Raw genomic sequence first — 17,285 nt, forward strand, 5'->3', positions numbered from 1 at the left:
GAGCTCGAATCAAACTAATCCTGTTAAAGCTTAGAAATATGCATGACTCAGTAGCCAAAGCCATGTGTGTATTTGCCCTTGCAAAGTTGCTGCCACCTTTCATTGTCGAAAAGTGCTGTGTTGCTGATCTCCAAACAGCCTCTAGTGCTTTAGTTTTCTTTCCAGAAATTAACTCAAAACATTGCATCCTGAACTTTTTATTAAAAGGGACTTTTGCAAACAATTTTGAAATCTAACATGTATATAGTTCCTATTTGGATAAATTAGAAGTAAACTCAACAGCATATGTTATTACCATTGTGCAATTCTACTACTTTTACAACTTTTATTTTTTTCCCCTACTTTCTCACTGCAGATTACCTACTCCATTATCTGCTCCACTCTTCCATCTTCTAATGAAATTAACAGTATTCTGTAACTATTTACTACACAATCCTGGCTGCTCTGGAACTAAAGAAATGTTAACTCAAAAAAAGAAAAAAATAAATTAAAAAATGGTATGTTGTGCCTAGAAGGATGATGGAATGATTTGAAATCTCAGTGCTGTCCTAAATGCACTAGGTTTCAAGTATCAGAGCAAATAACCACATATGTGCTATCAAATTTCCAGATTCTCAGCTGTAAAATGAAAATGATACCTTCCTAAACGATGCAAGAGCACAACCCCTCAAATACTAAAATCAAAACCACACACAAATATCAACTAAACTAAACTCTACTATTGCAAGAAATTACCAAGATTCACAACAGAACACTTTTTTTTAGCATCTTTCTGAGTGTCAGCCAAGACAGGACAGCACATAACTAGCATAAGCTAGTTCCTACAAGCAGTTCTCCCAAGACTGAAATTGGTGCAAGCTAGAAGGAAACTTGCAGGCTACTCCATATGGCACACCAATGTTTTCCAATTCATAAAACCATCATCTTTTATAGCAAAGACCTCTGTAACATAAAGCACTAAAAAAAAGATATGGAACTGGACAAGCTTTGAGATGTTCTGTCCTCATACTTCACATACACAAATGCCAGTGCTGCAGCAGTGTCGACAAAGACATCACATACTCATGCCCTGCCTACTTCAGAGAGAGATGTTTAACACAAAAAAGCAAGAAAGCTTATAACTTTCACTTTCTCAGCATCACAGATTATTAAATAATAATCAATTTCAATTACTCTGTAAGAGAAAACCCTTGTGGTTGAAAGAAGAGAGACTGGAAAGGTTTGTCCTGCTCCTGCACAGTGTGGGTACAGCAAACAACAAAGGAGAATGTCTGGTCCTGTAAAAATAAGTCTTAAAGCAAAAGGAGGAATAGTAAAATCTATTCCTCACAATGAAATAGAGTACAATCTGCAATAACAACACGAAAATGGCAGAAAAAAAATTCTAAAACAGTGACAAATACAAAAATAATTCATAATTTCTTAAAGTAATATTACAGTCTTATTTATTCTTATGCTTCTTAAAGGTATTAACTGAGTTAGTCGATTCTCAAAACTTTTCAATGCTGCAACCTGGCATATATACATTCCTTGTTAGGGCCCCTCCTGGATGACCCCTAGTATCTTCAAAAAATATACTTAAATGATCATGAATTACCATTTTGTACTTTGGCACACACAGTGAGAAGCTGTAAATGAAACCAGGAACAATTCCATTTCTCAGTTGTGTAGATTTTGCTTCAATATTAAAATAAATAAATACTAGATATATATCAAGGGCACTTAACATGTTTTTAAGGTTACAGACATTTGAAGATTTCACAAATTTAATGACTACACCTATGCACCTATTTGTATTTACACATCCACAAAACTCCAGGGAAGTAAAGTTTTAAAATAGATCTGAGAGGTCTGCGAAGCTATTCACCTTGTCAGTCACATCTGCACTCTCAGGTTCAGTGCCAACATAAAATTTGCATTTTTTTCCTGTGTTCATTGTGCAATTGATAGGATGCATTACAGCATTCAAGTTTCTAGTGCTATGCTAATTTGAATCTCAGACTAGACCATTCAGTTTCTTAACTCCCGTATAACTTACTTTCTATCCTGAGCAAGGCATAAGAACTCATCACTGGTGAAAATGAAAGTTGTATCTGGATACTGAAAAAAGTGCATACAACTCTCTTTTAACCCTTCTAGAAAACATATGGAAGGATTTTTTTTTTTTTTGTGGTACTTTAATTTCTGCATATTCCGAAAGAATGATCTTGTATCTTTATGAAAGATATTTTTATGCAAGACATTTACCATCCTTATATCCTGGAAGCTATTACTTTTTAGCATATGGTGTTCAAATTCACAAGTAACAAGTTACTATTATAAAAAAATGGCATTTCGAGTTTTTCCATTGGAACAGATTTTTATGTACAATGATTTCAAGTGCAAATGCATTAAAAGATGCAAGTGTATAGGAAGATATTTTAAACAGTTCTTTTTTAGACCTTGAACTAGTTATTTAATGAACAGAATGCTGAGGAAAACATTTCACTCTGGAAAGTTATGCAAAGATAAATTAGTTGAGGATGTAGTCTATACTTGCAATATTAAAACATAAAGAACCATCTACTCAACTACTTAACATGTTTCTTTCAGTTGGAACCAACTTTTCACAGCTTCTTTTGCTTTTTAGATTACAGTGTTAGGCTGTTAACTTAGGACACACTGCTTGCCCTTGCTGCTGCCTTTTTCCTTCCTCTGTGACAGGATTCCTATGGACATCCACAGAGTGATCTCAGTATGCTTCATCAACCAGAACTAAGCCAACCAAATGACAGATCATTTTTGACAAAATCTAGTGAGCCCTGGAAGCAGCTCAAACCAAAAAACCCAAGTAGGAGCCTCGAATTAGATTGGACAAAGCTGTCCTAGAACCAAAACATCTGCCATTATGTAAAGAATCCTTCACAACTAGGAATCTCCTACTCTCCCTATTTCCAGCTGATGAAAGATATGTCAGATACTAATGTAAGTTCCAAAAGGCCAGAAAAAGACCGACTGAAGCCAATATAACGAATACCTCTACTTCACAATCCAAGCTGACAACTAAAATTCCAAGATCTGAGAACTTAGTAAGTCAGAAACCCAAGAATATTTCTTCCAAGCATGTATTTTCAATCAGTTGAGCACCTGGATTTTCGGTAGTTTAATCCCAATCTCCTGGGAAATGTCAGACAAAAGAGTGAAAGTTGTTGCCAAAATCAAAACACTGAATCTATTGTTTATTTTAAACTTTCTTGTTGTCATCTTCTAGAAAGGAATTAGACTTGCTTGACAAGACGATTCTTGAAATTTTCTTAGCTATTATTCCCCTCTCTTCTGTCAGGTACAAGCTTGTCCACCAGTTCACTGTACAAAAATGCACACAAATTAGGCTGAGAGATGTTTAATATCCATTTTCCATTATGCATCCCTCTATGCTTATCTAGCCTTCTCTTGGCTACTAAGACCAGTCTTTCAATATCCATTTTCCATTATGCATCCCTCTATGCTTATCTAGCCTTCTCTTGGCTACTAAGACCAGTCTTTCGTAACCAGTATTGGAAATCTGTATCCATTACAGAACCAGTTGCTTAGTTTGGTATAAATTTCAAGGTCAATACACAGCTAGCACGTTCCTCTTCCATCAAAATGATTGTCTTTGTAAAATACTTACTGTCAAGTAACGTTAAAGTCTCTATTGAAACAACAAGGGGCATAGAGAGAAATTACTTTGGAAACCACTCTTCTGGCTTCCAGAAACTCACTTAGAACACCTGATCAATGCAAACAAAAAGCCAGGATTCACTGTTCTCACAAGCACCAGGTACTACCTGGTAGCTGCCTTGCTTTGGATCAAAAGGAGCCTTCCATTTTGTATTGAGTTGCTTTATGTTGAAAGCTGTCAAATCAATCAACAAAAGGGTTGGTTTGGTAAATTACAGAAAAAATTACATTTTACATAATCTGTGTTGCTTATCTGTTACTGTAAGTGTTATTTTCCTTTTGCAGCATCACAAAGATGAACTTTCAGTAATGAACTGAAAAGGCAAAGGAATGCAGCTGATAGAAATTTCTGTCCCTCCTTTCAATTTCAAGACACAATTGATTGACATAAGCCAATATACCCGACTTCATTCTCATAAATCTGAGTACCAAATCCACAGCCACATCCTATCCAAAGAAAGAGATAATAGCAAGTCTCAAGGCGATCAAACATTAACGTCAGTAGGTAGAGTAAGCCCCAATTTAGGATTTCCTGAAAATGGGACTGTGTTCCATCTATGTAATAGAGACAAAGCAATAGTACATGACAGTTTCCAGCCATTACATCATATATTGGACAAATATTTGTATATATCATCAAGTATCTCCAACAAGTTGAACTATAAAAATTAAATTTGCATAATACTGTGAAAATTCCCTGGAAACAGCCAGACAAAACCCTAACATGTAACAGCCTGCAACACATGCCAAAAATATATCAGCGCTGAAAAAGACATCAACTAGTTGAAAACAAAGCCCTTAAAAATTGAACACCAAAGGAAAGGCTTGAATTAGGTAAGGGAATCTCTGAAACCTAGATAAGACAACAAAATATCTGTGTTCTCCCTACACTTACTACTCTCTCAAAGAAAACAGTAGCAAGAAGAGGTAAAATGAAAAGCGCACACCCTGCTGGGTCAACATAAAATTAACACTGTCAAATGTAGAAGGGCAAAAGTTCCTTCCTAGTTTTACTTAATACACAAATTACCATAACTCTTACAAACATTTAAGTAGAAAATAAAAATAGAATTTACCTTTGAATGTCTCAAGTTCCTTCCTGTTGGAGAAGAGCAGAATTTAAAAAATAATTAGAAACACCCCATGTAGAAGTACAGGATTTATTTTACGTGCTTTAAGACTCACTAAAAGACAAAAATCAAAGAATTTGACTGTCATCATATATAAGGGTAATACTACTACATGTGTTTATCTAAAGCAAACAAAATCAACCTGTTTATAACTTAGGCCACCATCCCTTTATAAAAATGTACAATTATACAAATATAGCATATTTATATCTAGCTACATAATTTCCACATACACTGCTCCAAAAATAACCAAGACTTCTTAAGGCTTTAGTTACTAAAGCATCCTTTGCTTAGAGAGATTTACCAATTTACAGCACAGTGAATAACAATTTGTGTCCCATTTTTACCAATGCTATTCAAACAAATCTTGGCAACAATGAAGCAGAAAAATTTGACAATATCACTCCATTAAAACAGAAAGACAGGCAAAGAGACATACAGTGACATTCCTCAGAGGAGAGGATTTTCAAGTACGGAATATGACAGATAACCCACAAGTACTCATGCACCAGAAAGCTAAGAAATTAAGAAAAAGGTGATAATAATATCATTTTTGCCTTCATATCAGGCCACTTTCCACTTTTAGTGGTTATGCAATTGTGAATGCAGAGGCTATAAAATGAGCAGAAATATCTTCTGTTTTAAAGAAATTGCAAAATGCTCCAATTGTCATTACTACAATGATTCATGATTCATCATGAATTTAAAGGCTAAGAAGAATCAATGTAATAACTGAGATAAGGCAAAATGCTGGCCTTAAAAAACACTCATTTACATCAAACATTTTTTCAGTCTGCACCTTGCAGAATGCCTAGTTGAATTCTGAAGCAAAAGTGACTGTAAGAAAAATAAATTAAAGACTGAATTCACAATTGTCCAGATAAATTATTATATTCTCTATCCACTGACTAAAGCACTCCTCAGTCACCTACCAGAGACACTGTTTCACAATACATACCATAGTAACTCCCTTTACCCCTTAACAGATTCAGCAATTCAGCATATATCCTTGCATCAAGTACAGACAAAACTCACTCAAAGTTGAAAAAAATTATTCTCTAAGCAGGCCAAAGTATTCTAAAAGAAGCAAGAGAATGCGTTTACCTCCACATTTTCAGAGAACATCCCACTTTTGTCACCAAATGTTAAATACAGGTTTTTGAAAGAATGGGTGCTTTACCAGGAAATAAGCTGGAGTGTGATTCACAGTAAAGAATTATATTAGTTGCAACTTCCTGTGAGTATCTATTTCCTTTCCTGCTTCTCCTCCATCCCTTTCCCAAGCTAGTTTCTCCCTTTTATACCAGAGAAAAAAAGCTACTTTACAATACCTGTTATTTGCAGGCTCATATCCCAATAAAATTTTCCTACCCTGTATACTCTAAAATAGAGTTACAAAATTCTTAAAAGTTACAAAATTCTCACAAGTTGCCCTCATTTTTTAATCATGGCAGAGTAGTTGAGGAAACAACAATCACAGGAAACTCTTGTTTTCCATGGACTGAAACAAAACCTTACTGAAGAAAATATCTTGTGAAAGTAAGAGGGGGAAAAACTACATTACTTGCACCTCAAATCAGGAGATTTACTTGTCTACAAAAGGCAAGAGAAAACAATTACTGCCATTGTGTTGAAAGAGGTTAGTAAACAAGATGGTAATACGGTAATCAAGTGGCAATCACTCATTTTATCTAATCCCCCACAATTTTCCTTTTCAAAATCCATCAATATTTTTAGGGTTGAGATGCACTACGATATTGTCCCTATATCCATATACATCATTACCATTCATTAAGAAAGTTGGAAATTAGTATCTGACAAAAACTTTTTTCCCCTGGAAAAATTAAAAGTATCTGTGATTAGCATACACTAAAAATACAGATTTGAAATTTAAGGATCTGTATTTCCTAGTATCCTCATACCAATTCAGACCCAGAGACTGAAGATTTTATATTTTATATTGCATGAATTAATAATATCTTGTGGTTTCTAACAAGACTTTCAATAAAACTTCTATTTAGAAATATATAATAAAAGTACATGCTTATTGAAACCATGTTAAGCATAAGCAGCATGGAAGTTTTTTTTTTTTAATTTATTAAGTCAAATTATCCAAATAAAAACTTGTAAGTTTAAAAATTTTAATCTTTAATCTCATTTACCGTCAGCTTTGGTAAGAACATGACACTAAACTGAGAAGTGGAAAGGAAACTGACTTGTGATGACATTGGAAAAACAAATGGCTTAAAAGTATATCAGTACATTTTCTAGTTGGGTAATGAAGACCTGGCACTGATGTACAGAGAAAAACGTATAATAGAGTATTACACTTCTCCCCTTTACAAGTAAATAAATGTTTTTGTATTTACTGATAAACTGCCAGAAGGAAGATACCGCCTATGTCTTCTCTAAGAGTCTAGAGACAAAAAGTCATCTGCAGAATACACTGACCTCACATTAACAATTGAACTTCATATTTGGAACACAGACAATGTAAAGAAACAGCAATTTATGAGAGTAATAAAATGAAAAGGATTAAATTGAAAGCAGTTTTCGAAAAGTGGCCTTCAAAGCAAGGTTAAAAGACAAGCAGGAGGAAACATGTAAGGCAATTGAAAGCACTCCATAGGGAAATGCTCCTGGATTTTAAAGAGTTTTCATCCAAATGAACATTCATGCACTTCACAGATGGATGAGATAACCCTTTCCACTACTATTACAAGGAAAACACACACCTGCCCTGCATCTGGCCTCGCTACACATGAAGGCTCTTGAAGACCAGCATGAGCTGCTCAGCCTCTGTCCAGGATTAAAGGAGCTCCCATGCTGAGTCCGACCACTGATCAATGCAACTACCTGGCATCTGACTATATGCTCTTCAGCTACTAAATTTTAGGTTACTGACAAAAAACCTGGCTAGTTACTCATATAAGAATACATTTTACCTTTTCATAGTTAACAGTCAGCTTTCAGAAGAAAGGACTGAATTAGGAGGCACATTATAATATAAATAGCTCTTTTCAGTGAAAGACAAAGTTCAGCACCTCAGAGCAAGAAAAAAAGGCTAAAATAACAGACTAAAGTCTAACATAATCAGACTATAAAGGCATGGAGACACTTCAAAAGTAATCTTGTTCTGTATGCAGAGCAATTTACAAATCCCAGATCCTTTCCTGAGAGGCAAGAGGCTGTACAGGCTCCACTGACACTGAAGTTATATCCACGAAAACTATCTGGCCACAGATATAGACAATAGTGTTAATCCCTGCCTTTCCAGTTTCTTGTTTTCATAAAATAAGAGGAATAGATGGGGGTGGGGAGGGGGATGGGGGGGGCATTTAATTACTTTTTTAAATTTTGTACATGTCAAACTCAATCACCAGTTCTTAAGATACCTGGAATGTTCTAATGATGATGCTGTCAGTGGTCTCCACTTCTTCATTTATAGAAAAGTTAAGATTCGGGGTTTGTGGTGAGAAAACCTAAACAGATGAAACATACTATCTACAATATATAACTTGTCCCACAGGGTAACTGACTCGACCAGTTAGAGTTACAATCTAGTTAGAAGGCAGATACAAATTCCCAAGGACCTTACCATACCCCTCAGGTTTTTCATTGCATTGTTGGATTAACTCTGCTCTAGCCACTGAGCAGAAAACAAGCAACTAGCAAGACTGTGCTGGTATCACTGACAAACAAAAATCAATCTAGAAATCAGAATATGGGAGAACCCAGAGGCAAAACTATCGTGCATTAAGTTACTGAGATCAAAGGGAAACTAATTTGTTCAGCAACAATAAGAAAAAAAAAATCTCAGATTCTACTGTATCTTGCAAAAGGCTGTAACATTAAGATCAATTTCCTAAGTGTAACTAAACATCAAGGAATCCAGTTAAATACCTAGTAGACTACAGAAACACCACATTCCTTACAAAGATGCCACCAGTCAGAATTGACAGAATTTCATACATGATCTTCGAGAAGAAAACAAGCAGATAAGAAAGCAACAAAGTCCTAAATTAATGTCAGGAACAATTTTATAACACGAGCTCTAAAAGTAACAGTCAGTAAACTCCAACTACTAGACTAATATATAAACAAAAGGCAGTATCAAGACAGCATAGGAATGCTAAAAATTGAGGATTAAATTTGAAAGATTTCACAATTATACGTGTTAATAAATGTTCAGCTGTAAATACTATTTACAAAAACATATTTAAATAAAGTATAGATGCTTATCAGCAAATTAATCTAAAAAAAATTATGGCACCTAACACGATCGAACCCAGAAACTGAGAAATGCTGCATTTCCCCTGCTATGTCTGGTACAGTTAAGTTTTCAAAATTATGGATTAAAAAAAAAGTCCTTCCATAGCCTGACTCAAGCTTTAGTAAGCTAAAAAGCCATGAGATCTCTCCTCTGGGACTTTCTTCTGAATGTCATCAGAAGTAAAAGCCAAAAAACGGAGAATTCAAAACCTATGTCACTTGTATGGTGCACAGAAATAATTCAAGTGGGTTTTTTTTCTTTGTTTTTGTTTTTTTGTTGTAGTTAGGATTAGCACTCTTGTCAATCCTGACACAAAACTGTTTTCCCCGTCCCTGAGATTGGTTGAGCACCCCTTGGAGATACTTAGGCCAATTACTACTTTGAAATACACTTGAGACTGAAGCAATGAAAAGCCTTTAAGTACTGAAAAATTAGTAAAAACCAACACTATTACTAAACTACTGCTGGAATTGAACTGCAGGCAAGGGTTTCTATTCATCTGACAAAACACTGAAGACAGGTCAGGATTCTCCATCATCAAAAGTGATATTTTAACCACTAAAAGAGAAGAGCAGAGAACTAAGGCATTTCAATAATATCGCAAAGGAGATTTTTTTGCTTGCATACTCATGCAGATACAGAAGTAGCTGGAGTCTGTTTTCCAGCACATCTTCTATGTTAACTTCAATGCAGAAGATGGAACTGATCCCAGCAAATTTTTGCAACAGCAATCACAAACATTCTCTATTAATCAAGTTAATAAATAAAACCAAAAACAAGCACTCTCCTAATATACTCAGCAGTTCCAGGGTACAGTGAAAGCATTTCTGTTTCGATGTTTCAAAAATCCCCAACAAATCTTAAGAACATGGGGAGCCAACTTTCAGGCACTATCATTCAAAAGAACAGTAAAAAATAAGGGAGATGGCCTTAAAATCACAAGAAAATAGTAGAAGTGAAATCATTAAAGGCAAGTTTTGTCCTCTGCTAAGAGACTGACACAGGCCACTTACCATTAGAACCACTCCAAACTGGCATCTGAAATGTGGAAAAAATGCTTAGTTCCCTCTAAAAGCTCATGCCTTCAGGTGTAGGATTTTGCACAGCACACTAGTTACTAATGCTTTTGCTTTCGTCCTGTTGTTATTCAAAAAACCCAACATTTTTTACTTTTTTTTTTTTCATTTTGTCTTAGTATGCAACGTCATTGGATCACTAAAACATACATGTATCAACACAGTTTGTTTTTATCATACAACCAAAATTTTAGGAACCAAAGTTTAAAGCTGAAATTTGAGAATAGAAAATTAAGAGAAGCTACAATTTGAGAAATTAGAAAGAATGTAAGAGAAGGTGAAGTTTAAGAAAAGTTACAAACAATCCACCATCAAAGGCCACCTCCACCATCAACTCCACCATATTTCTCTAGAAAGAAATGGAGTTCCTGCAAACCTGTTTTTGGCAAATAGCCATACAAGAAACTTCAGACCTTCTTTTAACCTGGCTATCAACTTCCATAAGCAAAAAAATTACAGTATTCAAAAACTGGCCAAGCTTTATTCAGTAAGCGACATACGGTAAAACCCCAATTCACAGAAACAAGTAAAAGGAGCTTGTGACTCCATGTACCATCTTCACCTAAAATGCTGAATGTGGTTCCATGCAGCATGAATGCAACTGTGCCAGAGAGAAGTTACAACTTGTATCTCTTCAGTTATCCTCAACACGTCCCTTTGATGTAGGAGTGTGAAATCTCCCTCACAGAAGCATTGTCAATGAACGCATTTAATACCTTTTTTTTTTTAAACTACTTTTAAATGAATTAGTTTTCAATGTAAGTGGAAAGGCATTATTAAAGATCTCAGGAAATAATCCAGAGCAAAGAAACAGAGAATGTATCAGGAGACACAGCACAAAGAATGAATTTTAGTGTGGTAATAACAAGCATCTAAGTCCTGTTCTTCTGCCACTAGCCACAATGAATTAATTACACATATAAATAATGCATTTTTGAAGAGAGGGAGGGTACAAAATGATGATTAAGGCAGTCCTAAACCATCTGTTCCTATTATTGCTACAGTAAGTCTGGACAAAGAATGCCTGGTATTAACAGCTTGACAAGATTTGCAGATTATGCCCACTAACAAACACCACATAAAGGTAGAGATAAATTATGCAGGATTGACATAATGTTTAAACATTTTCTAGATAACATTATTAAAAGGTGCTGTAGGATACAGAGGATCCAACAAAAACATTCAATCTTTAACCACAAGTCACAAAAGCCAAAGAAAAGTCTTTTATTTGCCTATTTGAAAGAAAACAAGACTATAAGGAGAAGGTAAGCAGTAAATCTCTTTGTAACAATGTCATTGGCTCTCTGTATCAAGCAAAGATCACCAGAGAACGGGCAAAATTAAATCAACTTAAAAGTGACATAAATTATACCGTATATTCACACTTTGCAAATAAGAGAAAAAACTGCCAAAACCCCTGCAATCTTCAAATCTGCTGTGTGTTCAGTCTTGCCCAATGTTTCCAAATACTGGGAGCACTGAGGGGAGTAAAATTCACTAATAATGAAGCATAGTCCTTTGGGCTTGGCATATGCAAAATACTGTAATGCAAGAGTTCTTGCAAACAAAAGAAAGTTCAGACCCTTCAAACTACAAAAAAAAAAAAAAAAAACGAAGCAAAATTATCCATTAAACTCTTCCAAAGCTTGTGCAAGTCTCTTCAGGATCAATAGGAATTTTCATTCCATGTGTCTGCCCAAAGAAGTGCAACAACTGATGGCAATAAAATTAATTCTAGCCAGTTATCACCCTGAAAAGACTTGCTGCTGATTGTGCTCTACTCATGAAACAGGATAGAAAACATCTTTGCAATGTGAGTGCAGAAACTGATACAATGGCTAATGAAAACTCAAAGCCAGCCATCCAGTGCACAGTCAAAACTCAAGAAGGTAACAGAAGTTCTGCATCCAATCTTGAAAAAATGTTTATTTAAGTACCCACTTACACAGAGGTATAGCAGCTCCAAATCTATACTACTAGGAGACTGATCATAAAGAGAATGGCATGAAAATTTACACTGGTGAAAACTTTGATGAGGACTATGAAACATGTCGCTGAGGTCTCAGAAATAATTCACAGTACACTTAAGGCCAGAAGGAAAAATATACTGTTAGAAACATTTGCAACAAAGGGACATATACACATTTTTATATATAAAAACTAAATTTTATAAATTACATGTAAAGCTTGGAAGGGTTATGAAGGCAAAATTTAAATGTATCACTGCCAAGTGGGAGGGAATCACCACTGAGGATGCTGTACAGTACAGAGTACTGTCCCAGCCTGTCACTTGAGGAATGCTATGGAATCTAAACAAGAGCTACAGATATGGAAGTTCTTTTGTATCTACTTTTCAAATGTTTATGTTGCTGAGGCCTCAGATAAGTCACCGTATCTACATTCAACAGCTCTTACTGTTCCTTTTGTTCCCAAAGCAATTAAAAAGAGGGATAAAGTCTACAGAAGGAAACAACAGTAACTAAGACATTTTCTCACACACATCTCTAATCTACCCAGTGCAATTGCCATAAATTTTATACCCTTCTGAATGAGAAAGTAAATCCAGCATTCTTCTCCCCCAGAAGCACTAAAGTACCATCATGGCACGGCAATGCATCCAACAAAAACTATGACAATCTGTCCAACTCCTCACCTACGGCACTAATTATGAAAGCATGGGGTTACACTACAAGTAAACCTCTAAAATTCAAAAATTATGAATAAACACAAATTTAAAGAACTTATTTTTTCTTCGAGTAAAGCATTTGCTTAAATAACATCAAAAAGGAAAAAACAGTAGTCCCGCTAAGGTTTGTATTTTAGATTTTTAAATTTGTTTTCCTTCTATGTGAGTTCTCAAAGCTGACAAATACTGAAAAAGACATCCTAAAAAATTATCATTCAGACAGTTATGTTTTCAGTCAAATAACATACAGTAAAATCTATTCACCCATTTCCAGCGACAAGGACCTTGCTATTCCCAGTGTATTCCTACAAAATGCTGCATTTGGGCAGCTCCTTTTAATTGACACAACAATCAGGAGCTGCTATTTTTCAAAATGTAGTTATCTCTCTGAAATGGATACAAACGGTACCACAAGCTTCATGGCAAGTACAGCTTCAGGTCAAAAACATTTTATCTTATACCACAAGGCTGCCATTCAGGGCCCATTAATAGATGAGACAAAAGTGGGCTCCTGACAGTGCTTCCTAAAGGACACTGTGCACTTGGGAAAGCAAAAATTGCCACATGAGACTAAGGAGACACAAAGTTTTCTGCAATCAGAATATCCGCAGTAGGAGAATGAAGGAAAGGGAAGAAGAATTGTGTTTGATTGAAAAAAGACAGGAAACAAAACTACATGGTTTAACGCTAACATACATCCAAACGATTGCAGAGAGACTAACCAGAGAAAACAAGGGTGGAATCTAGACTTCATACAACAGTACTGGTACTCCGATCAATGGATTTAAACACCAAAAAGAGAATATTAAAATTCCAGAGATAAGCTCACAAAAAAAAAAAAAAAAAAATCCCCCCAAATACTAGGTTTTTAAATAGTTTGGAAAAGATGCGTATTGATAAATCTACTTTGAAATTAGCACTCAACACAATGACAAAAGGCAAAAAATTGATCTGTTTTAACTGAAATGAAGTTGCTCTATTTAATAGGGTGACCTATTTCTCAAAATAACTTCCAATAGTTACCATAAGCTGCGTTTCATAGGTTTGATGTTGACCTAAAGCACCTTCTTCTAAGTCTTTCATATAGGATTTTTTCAAAAGATTTGAAATACATGAGCTTCTAGCCTAAGCTCTACAGTGACTTTACAATGAAATTACATTTTGTTACATGTTTAAAATAATCAGAGTTTCTAGTGCTCAAATTCATCTCAGTTTTCATCCCTATATTGTCAAAACACATGAAATATTTTTTTTTCAAATACAAAAGCACTTACTCCCTGAAAATAATTTCTGTGCTAAAGAGAGAGCATAGGCTCCTGACCCCTTCCCCCCTCCTTGATTCTTTCAGCTTTCAGCTGGTATCACAGTAAAAACACCAAGCACTAAAAAGACAGGATACAAGTCCCAAACATACACCACAAATCACACTCACGTCAAGTTAATCAGCTGCTCGCCCTTCAAGCACCTACCCTGGCAAGTGTCCTTCCTGTAATGAGCTAGCAGTTAATTTCTTACCTAAATAAATACAGTGGTAATGATCAACCAGAAATTACCTGCATTTTTCCTGTTTTGTCTAGGTCTGACCAAATGTAATCAGCTTACAATTACACTAAGTAGCTTGCTTAGCATTCTATTTATAAAAGTGATTAGATGCTGCTAAGTAGAGCAGGCAATGTTTTAACACTTTATTTTGATACTGAAAGCATTGGCTAGGAGAAATGGAGCAAGGATGGCAGAGAACAAAAAAAGCATTCAGAAAACTGTAGAAAGATAATTATACAGGGCTAAATCTGTTGTTTTATACACATTTTAAAATTGTGTTATTATAGCACATATTTAGAATTTTGGAATTATTGCTCTTGGATATTTAGATTACTCAAGTAGGTCTGAACAAGTGAATATTCAAGCCATACTGACTGCTGTTGACTCTTCCTGGAGAGAGAATATGGAATTGCCCTGACCTGCGAAAGAGAAAATCCAGGCTGCAGGAAAATTAGACTATTGCTGAGGCCCTGGTCTGAGGTTAAGACAACTGAACAGGATGTGAAAATCTAAAGGGACATGACATGAGAAATTGCCAGATGTGACAGATAACATTATAATAAGATACTGACAAAAGCCACAGATAGGACCATGAGGGATGACTGGATTTCACAAGTGTTTAAAGGGGAGTTAGGTAAGAAACAGCCAAATTTCACAGAAAATTGAAGGGGGATCTTTAAGGTATTGGAAAACTTTTGGTAGGTAGAATCTGCAACATCAGCATTCCTTCATTAACTGGATCTGTAACACCATAGAAGCCTAAGATTCCCTACATAATAACTGGGAACCAGTAGGGAAAAATAATCAGGGGTGAATAGATCTTTTGGGAAGAGACTGGGATTTTAAAAAACCATACAAATAGGTAAGGAGGATGAACACAGATAAGCTGAGGAAAATGTAGCCAGTGCTGTCTGGCACAGTCTTACCCTCATTCACCATATCCTCATTAGAACTGTGAAAGAACCACTTGTTCTGATCTTACCACAAGTATCAAACTTGCTTCCACAATCAAGGAGGCAAGGAGGATGCCAGGGTACTTCCCCTGGCTAACAGCAGGACTCCTGCCTGGACAGATCAAGTAACCTGGTTTTCCCCATGTCAGCCAACATCCACATCCACCCACCCCTCCCTAACAGGCCATCAGACACTGTCTTTGACAAACTGCTTCAATTCAACTCCTCAATTCCTCATTTATATAATGAATGTAATACTGCTTTTCTTATCTCCTTTTATTAGGCTGTTTTTGGCACTGGTGGTAACAAAAATCAAGGAAGTCAACAGTTTCAGTTATTTAAGGGCTTAATATTTTTGTCTTGTCACTTTATCTTTTAGGCAAACCTGAAGCTCACGAGTTCAAAGTTCTGAATTTTCATACATATTGCTGTAAGTTGAAGTCTGATTCCAAGAATTAATGCCCTGCTTTTATAAGTAAGAGAATGGCAGGAGATTAATACCTTTCATACAGAGTAAAAGGTACTTATAGGATTGGATACTGATAGAACTGAAAGGAAAATAGAGGAAAATTCAGTTCCTCACCTGACAGGTACTTGGGGAAAACAAAAAAAAAGAAAAAAAAGGAATCCATAAACCAGGGCAAGGGATTAAAAGAAACAACAATTTATCTCTGCTTATTAACAACAGCTCTTATTCAAATTCTTTGTGGAGAATAATAAACATGACTTAATCTTAAAAACAATGTTACAATAATTTTCCAAACACATGTATTCTTTGTTCATTACTAAGACATTCAATGAATCTACTACAAATTTGCAACGTCATGTCAAAGACTATTGTTTCTTTAGAAGAGGAAAATAAAAGGGATTATATGATATATTGGGGGGAGGTTAATTACATAATGCTTATATTGTATGCTAATTTATATTTGTAACAAGTGCTTTATTTACCTTTTTGTTTTCTTGTAGTTTTCCAGCTGTAATGTCTGCATACATTTGTATCTTTCCAATTCACACTGCTCACATAGTTCCTCAAGACATAACAGCTGATTCTCCATTTCCTCAAAGTTTGCCTCTAGCTGGGCTGTAAGAAAGACTTGTATGAATATCAAATTGCATCAATAGACAGACAACTCACCTGAACAGAAACAGGATTTCGTAAAGATAAATAATTAATATGGTGAAAATTGCACACATATAAATCTCAGCCCAAATCCCACAGTGAAGAGTGGCAGCAGAGGCACGTTAAAGGGAGATCTCTCTGAGGTTCCCTTGTAGCAAGGCACTGAACCATTCTGTTTGTCCCAGCATTGTGGTGACACAGGCTCCTGGCCTGTATTTGAGGAAGAGAAGCATTCAGGACTCATACTTTTCCTTCTTGAGCAAAATGTCATTTTAGCACTTCCTACAGAGTACCGATCCAAGGAATAATGCTGTGCTGGCCAAAGGCAGGTCAAATCCTCATTTATTCAAATGAAGCAAAAATAAAGCACACGGGGAGAATTTTAACTTTCACATGATGCCATGGTAATATAAAAGAACTTATATTTATGTCTCTAAAGACAGACCCTTTACTGATAGCTAAACATAGAGATTTACTTATTTTACATACATATATAAATTTTACAATTAAATCTACCTATTTTACGTATGCATCTCTTAATCTTGTCTTTAAACATAATTGTTCAGTCTCAACTTCAAATAGATCTTGTCTATGACATGTCCTGAGAAAACTGATCTCATCTCATAGCTCACATTGTTTTGAGTAGAAATTTGGACTAGACAGTTCCTGAGGTCCCTCCTCACCTGAATTAACCCATGTGAACCTTATAGCAAAGGATCACTTTCCCTGACGTGATTAATGCTAAATTTCATGTCTCTCCTCAGGATTTCACTACTTTCCCAAACCCTAACCAGCTGGTC

The 17,285-nt window shown here is 35.6% G+C and overlaps 1 protein-coding gene across 2 annotated transcripts in view; it reads right to left on the minus strand.

Moving 5' to 3' along the window:
- The window catches only part of DTNBP1 (dystrobrevin binding protein 1), a 63,732-nt gene that overhangs the window by 31,356 nt on the left and 15,091 nt on the right, over nucleotides 1-17,285 (minus strand). For both annotated transcript variants that reach the window (XM_053992398.1, XM_053991571.1), the window contains exons 6-7: nucleotides 16,314-16,446; nucleotides 4,779-4,801 (exon numbers count right to left, since the gene is read on the minus strand). In XM_053992398.1, the coding sequence (XP_053848373.1) occupies nucleotides 4,779-4,801; nucleotides 16,314-16,446 (156 nt within the window). The remainder of the gene's footprint in view (nucleotides 1-4,778; nucleotides 4,802-16,313; nucleotides 16,447-17,285) is intronic.

This window comes from Vidua macroura, chromosome 1 (genome assembly GCF_024509145.1).
Source record: "Vidua macroura isolate BioBank_ID:100142 chromosome 1, ASM2450914v1, whole genome shotgun sequence".
Classification (NCBI taxonomy): Eukaryota; Metazoa; Chordata; class Aves; order Passeriformes; family Viduidae; genus Vidua; species Vidua macroura.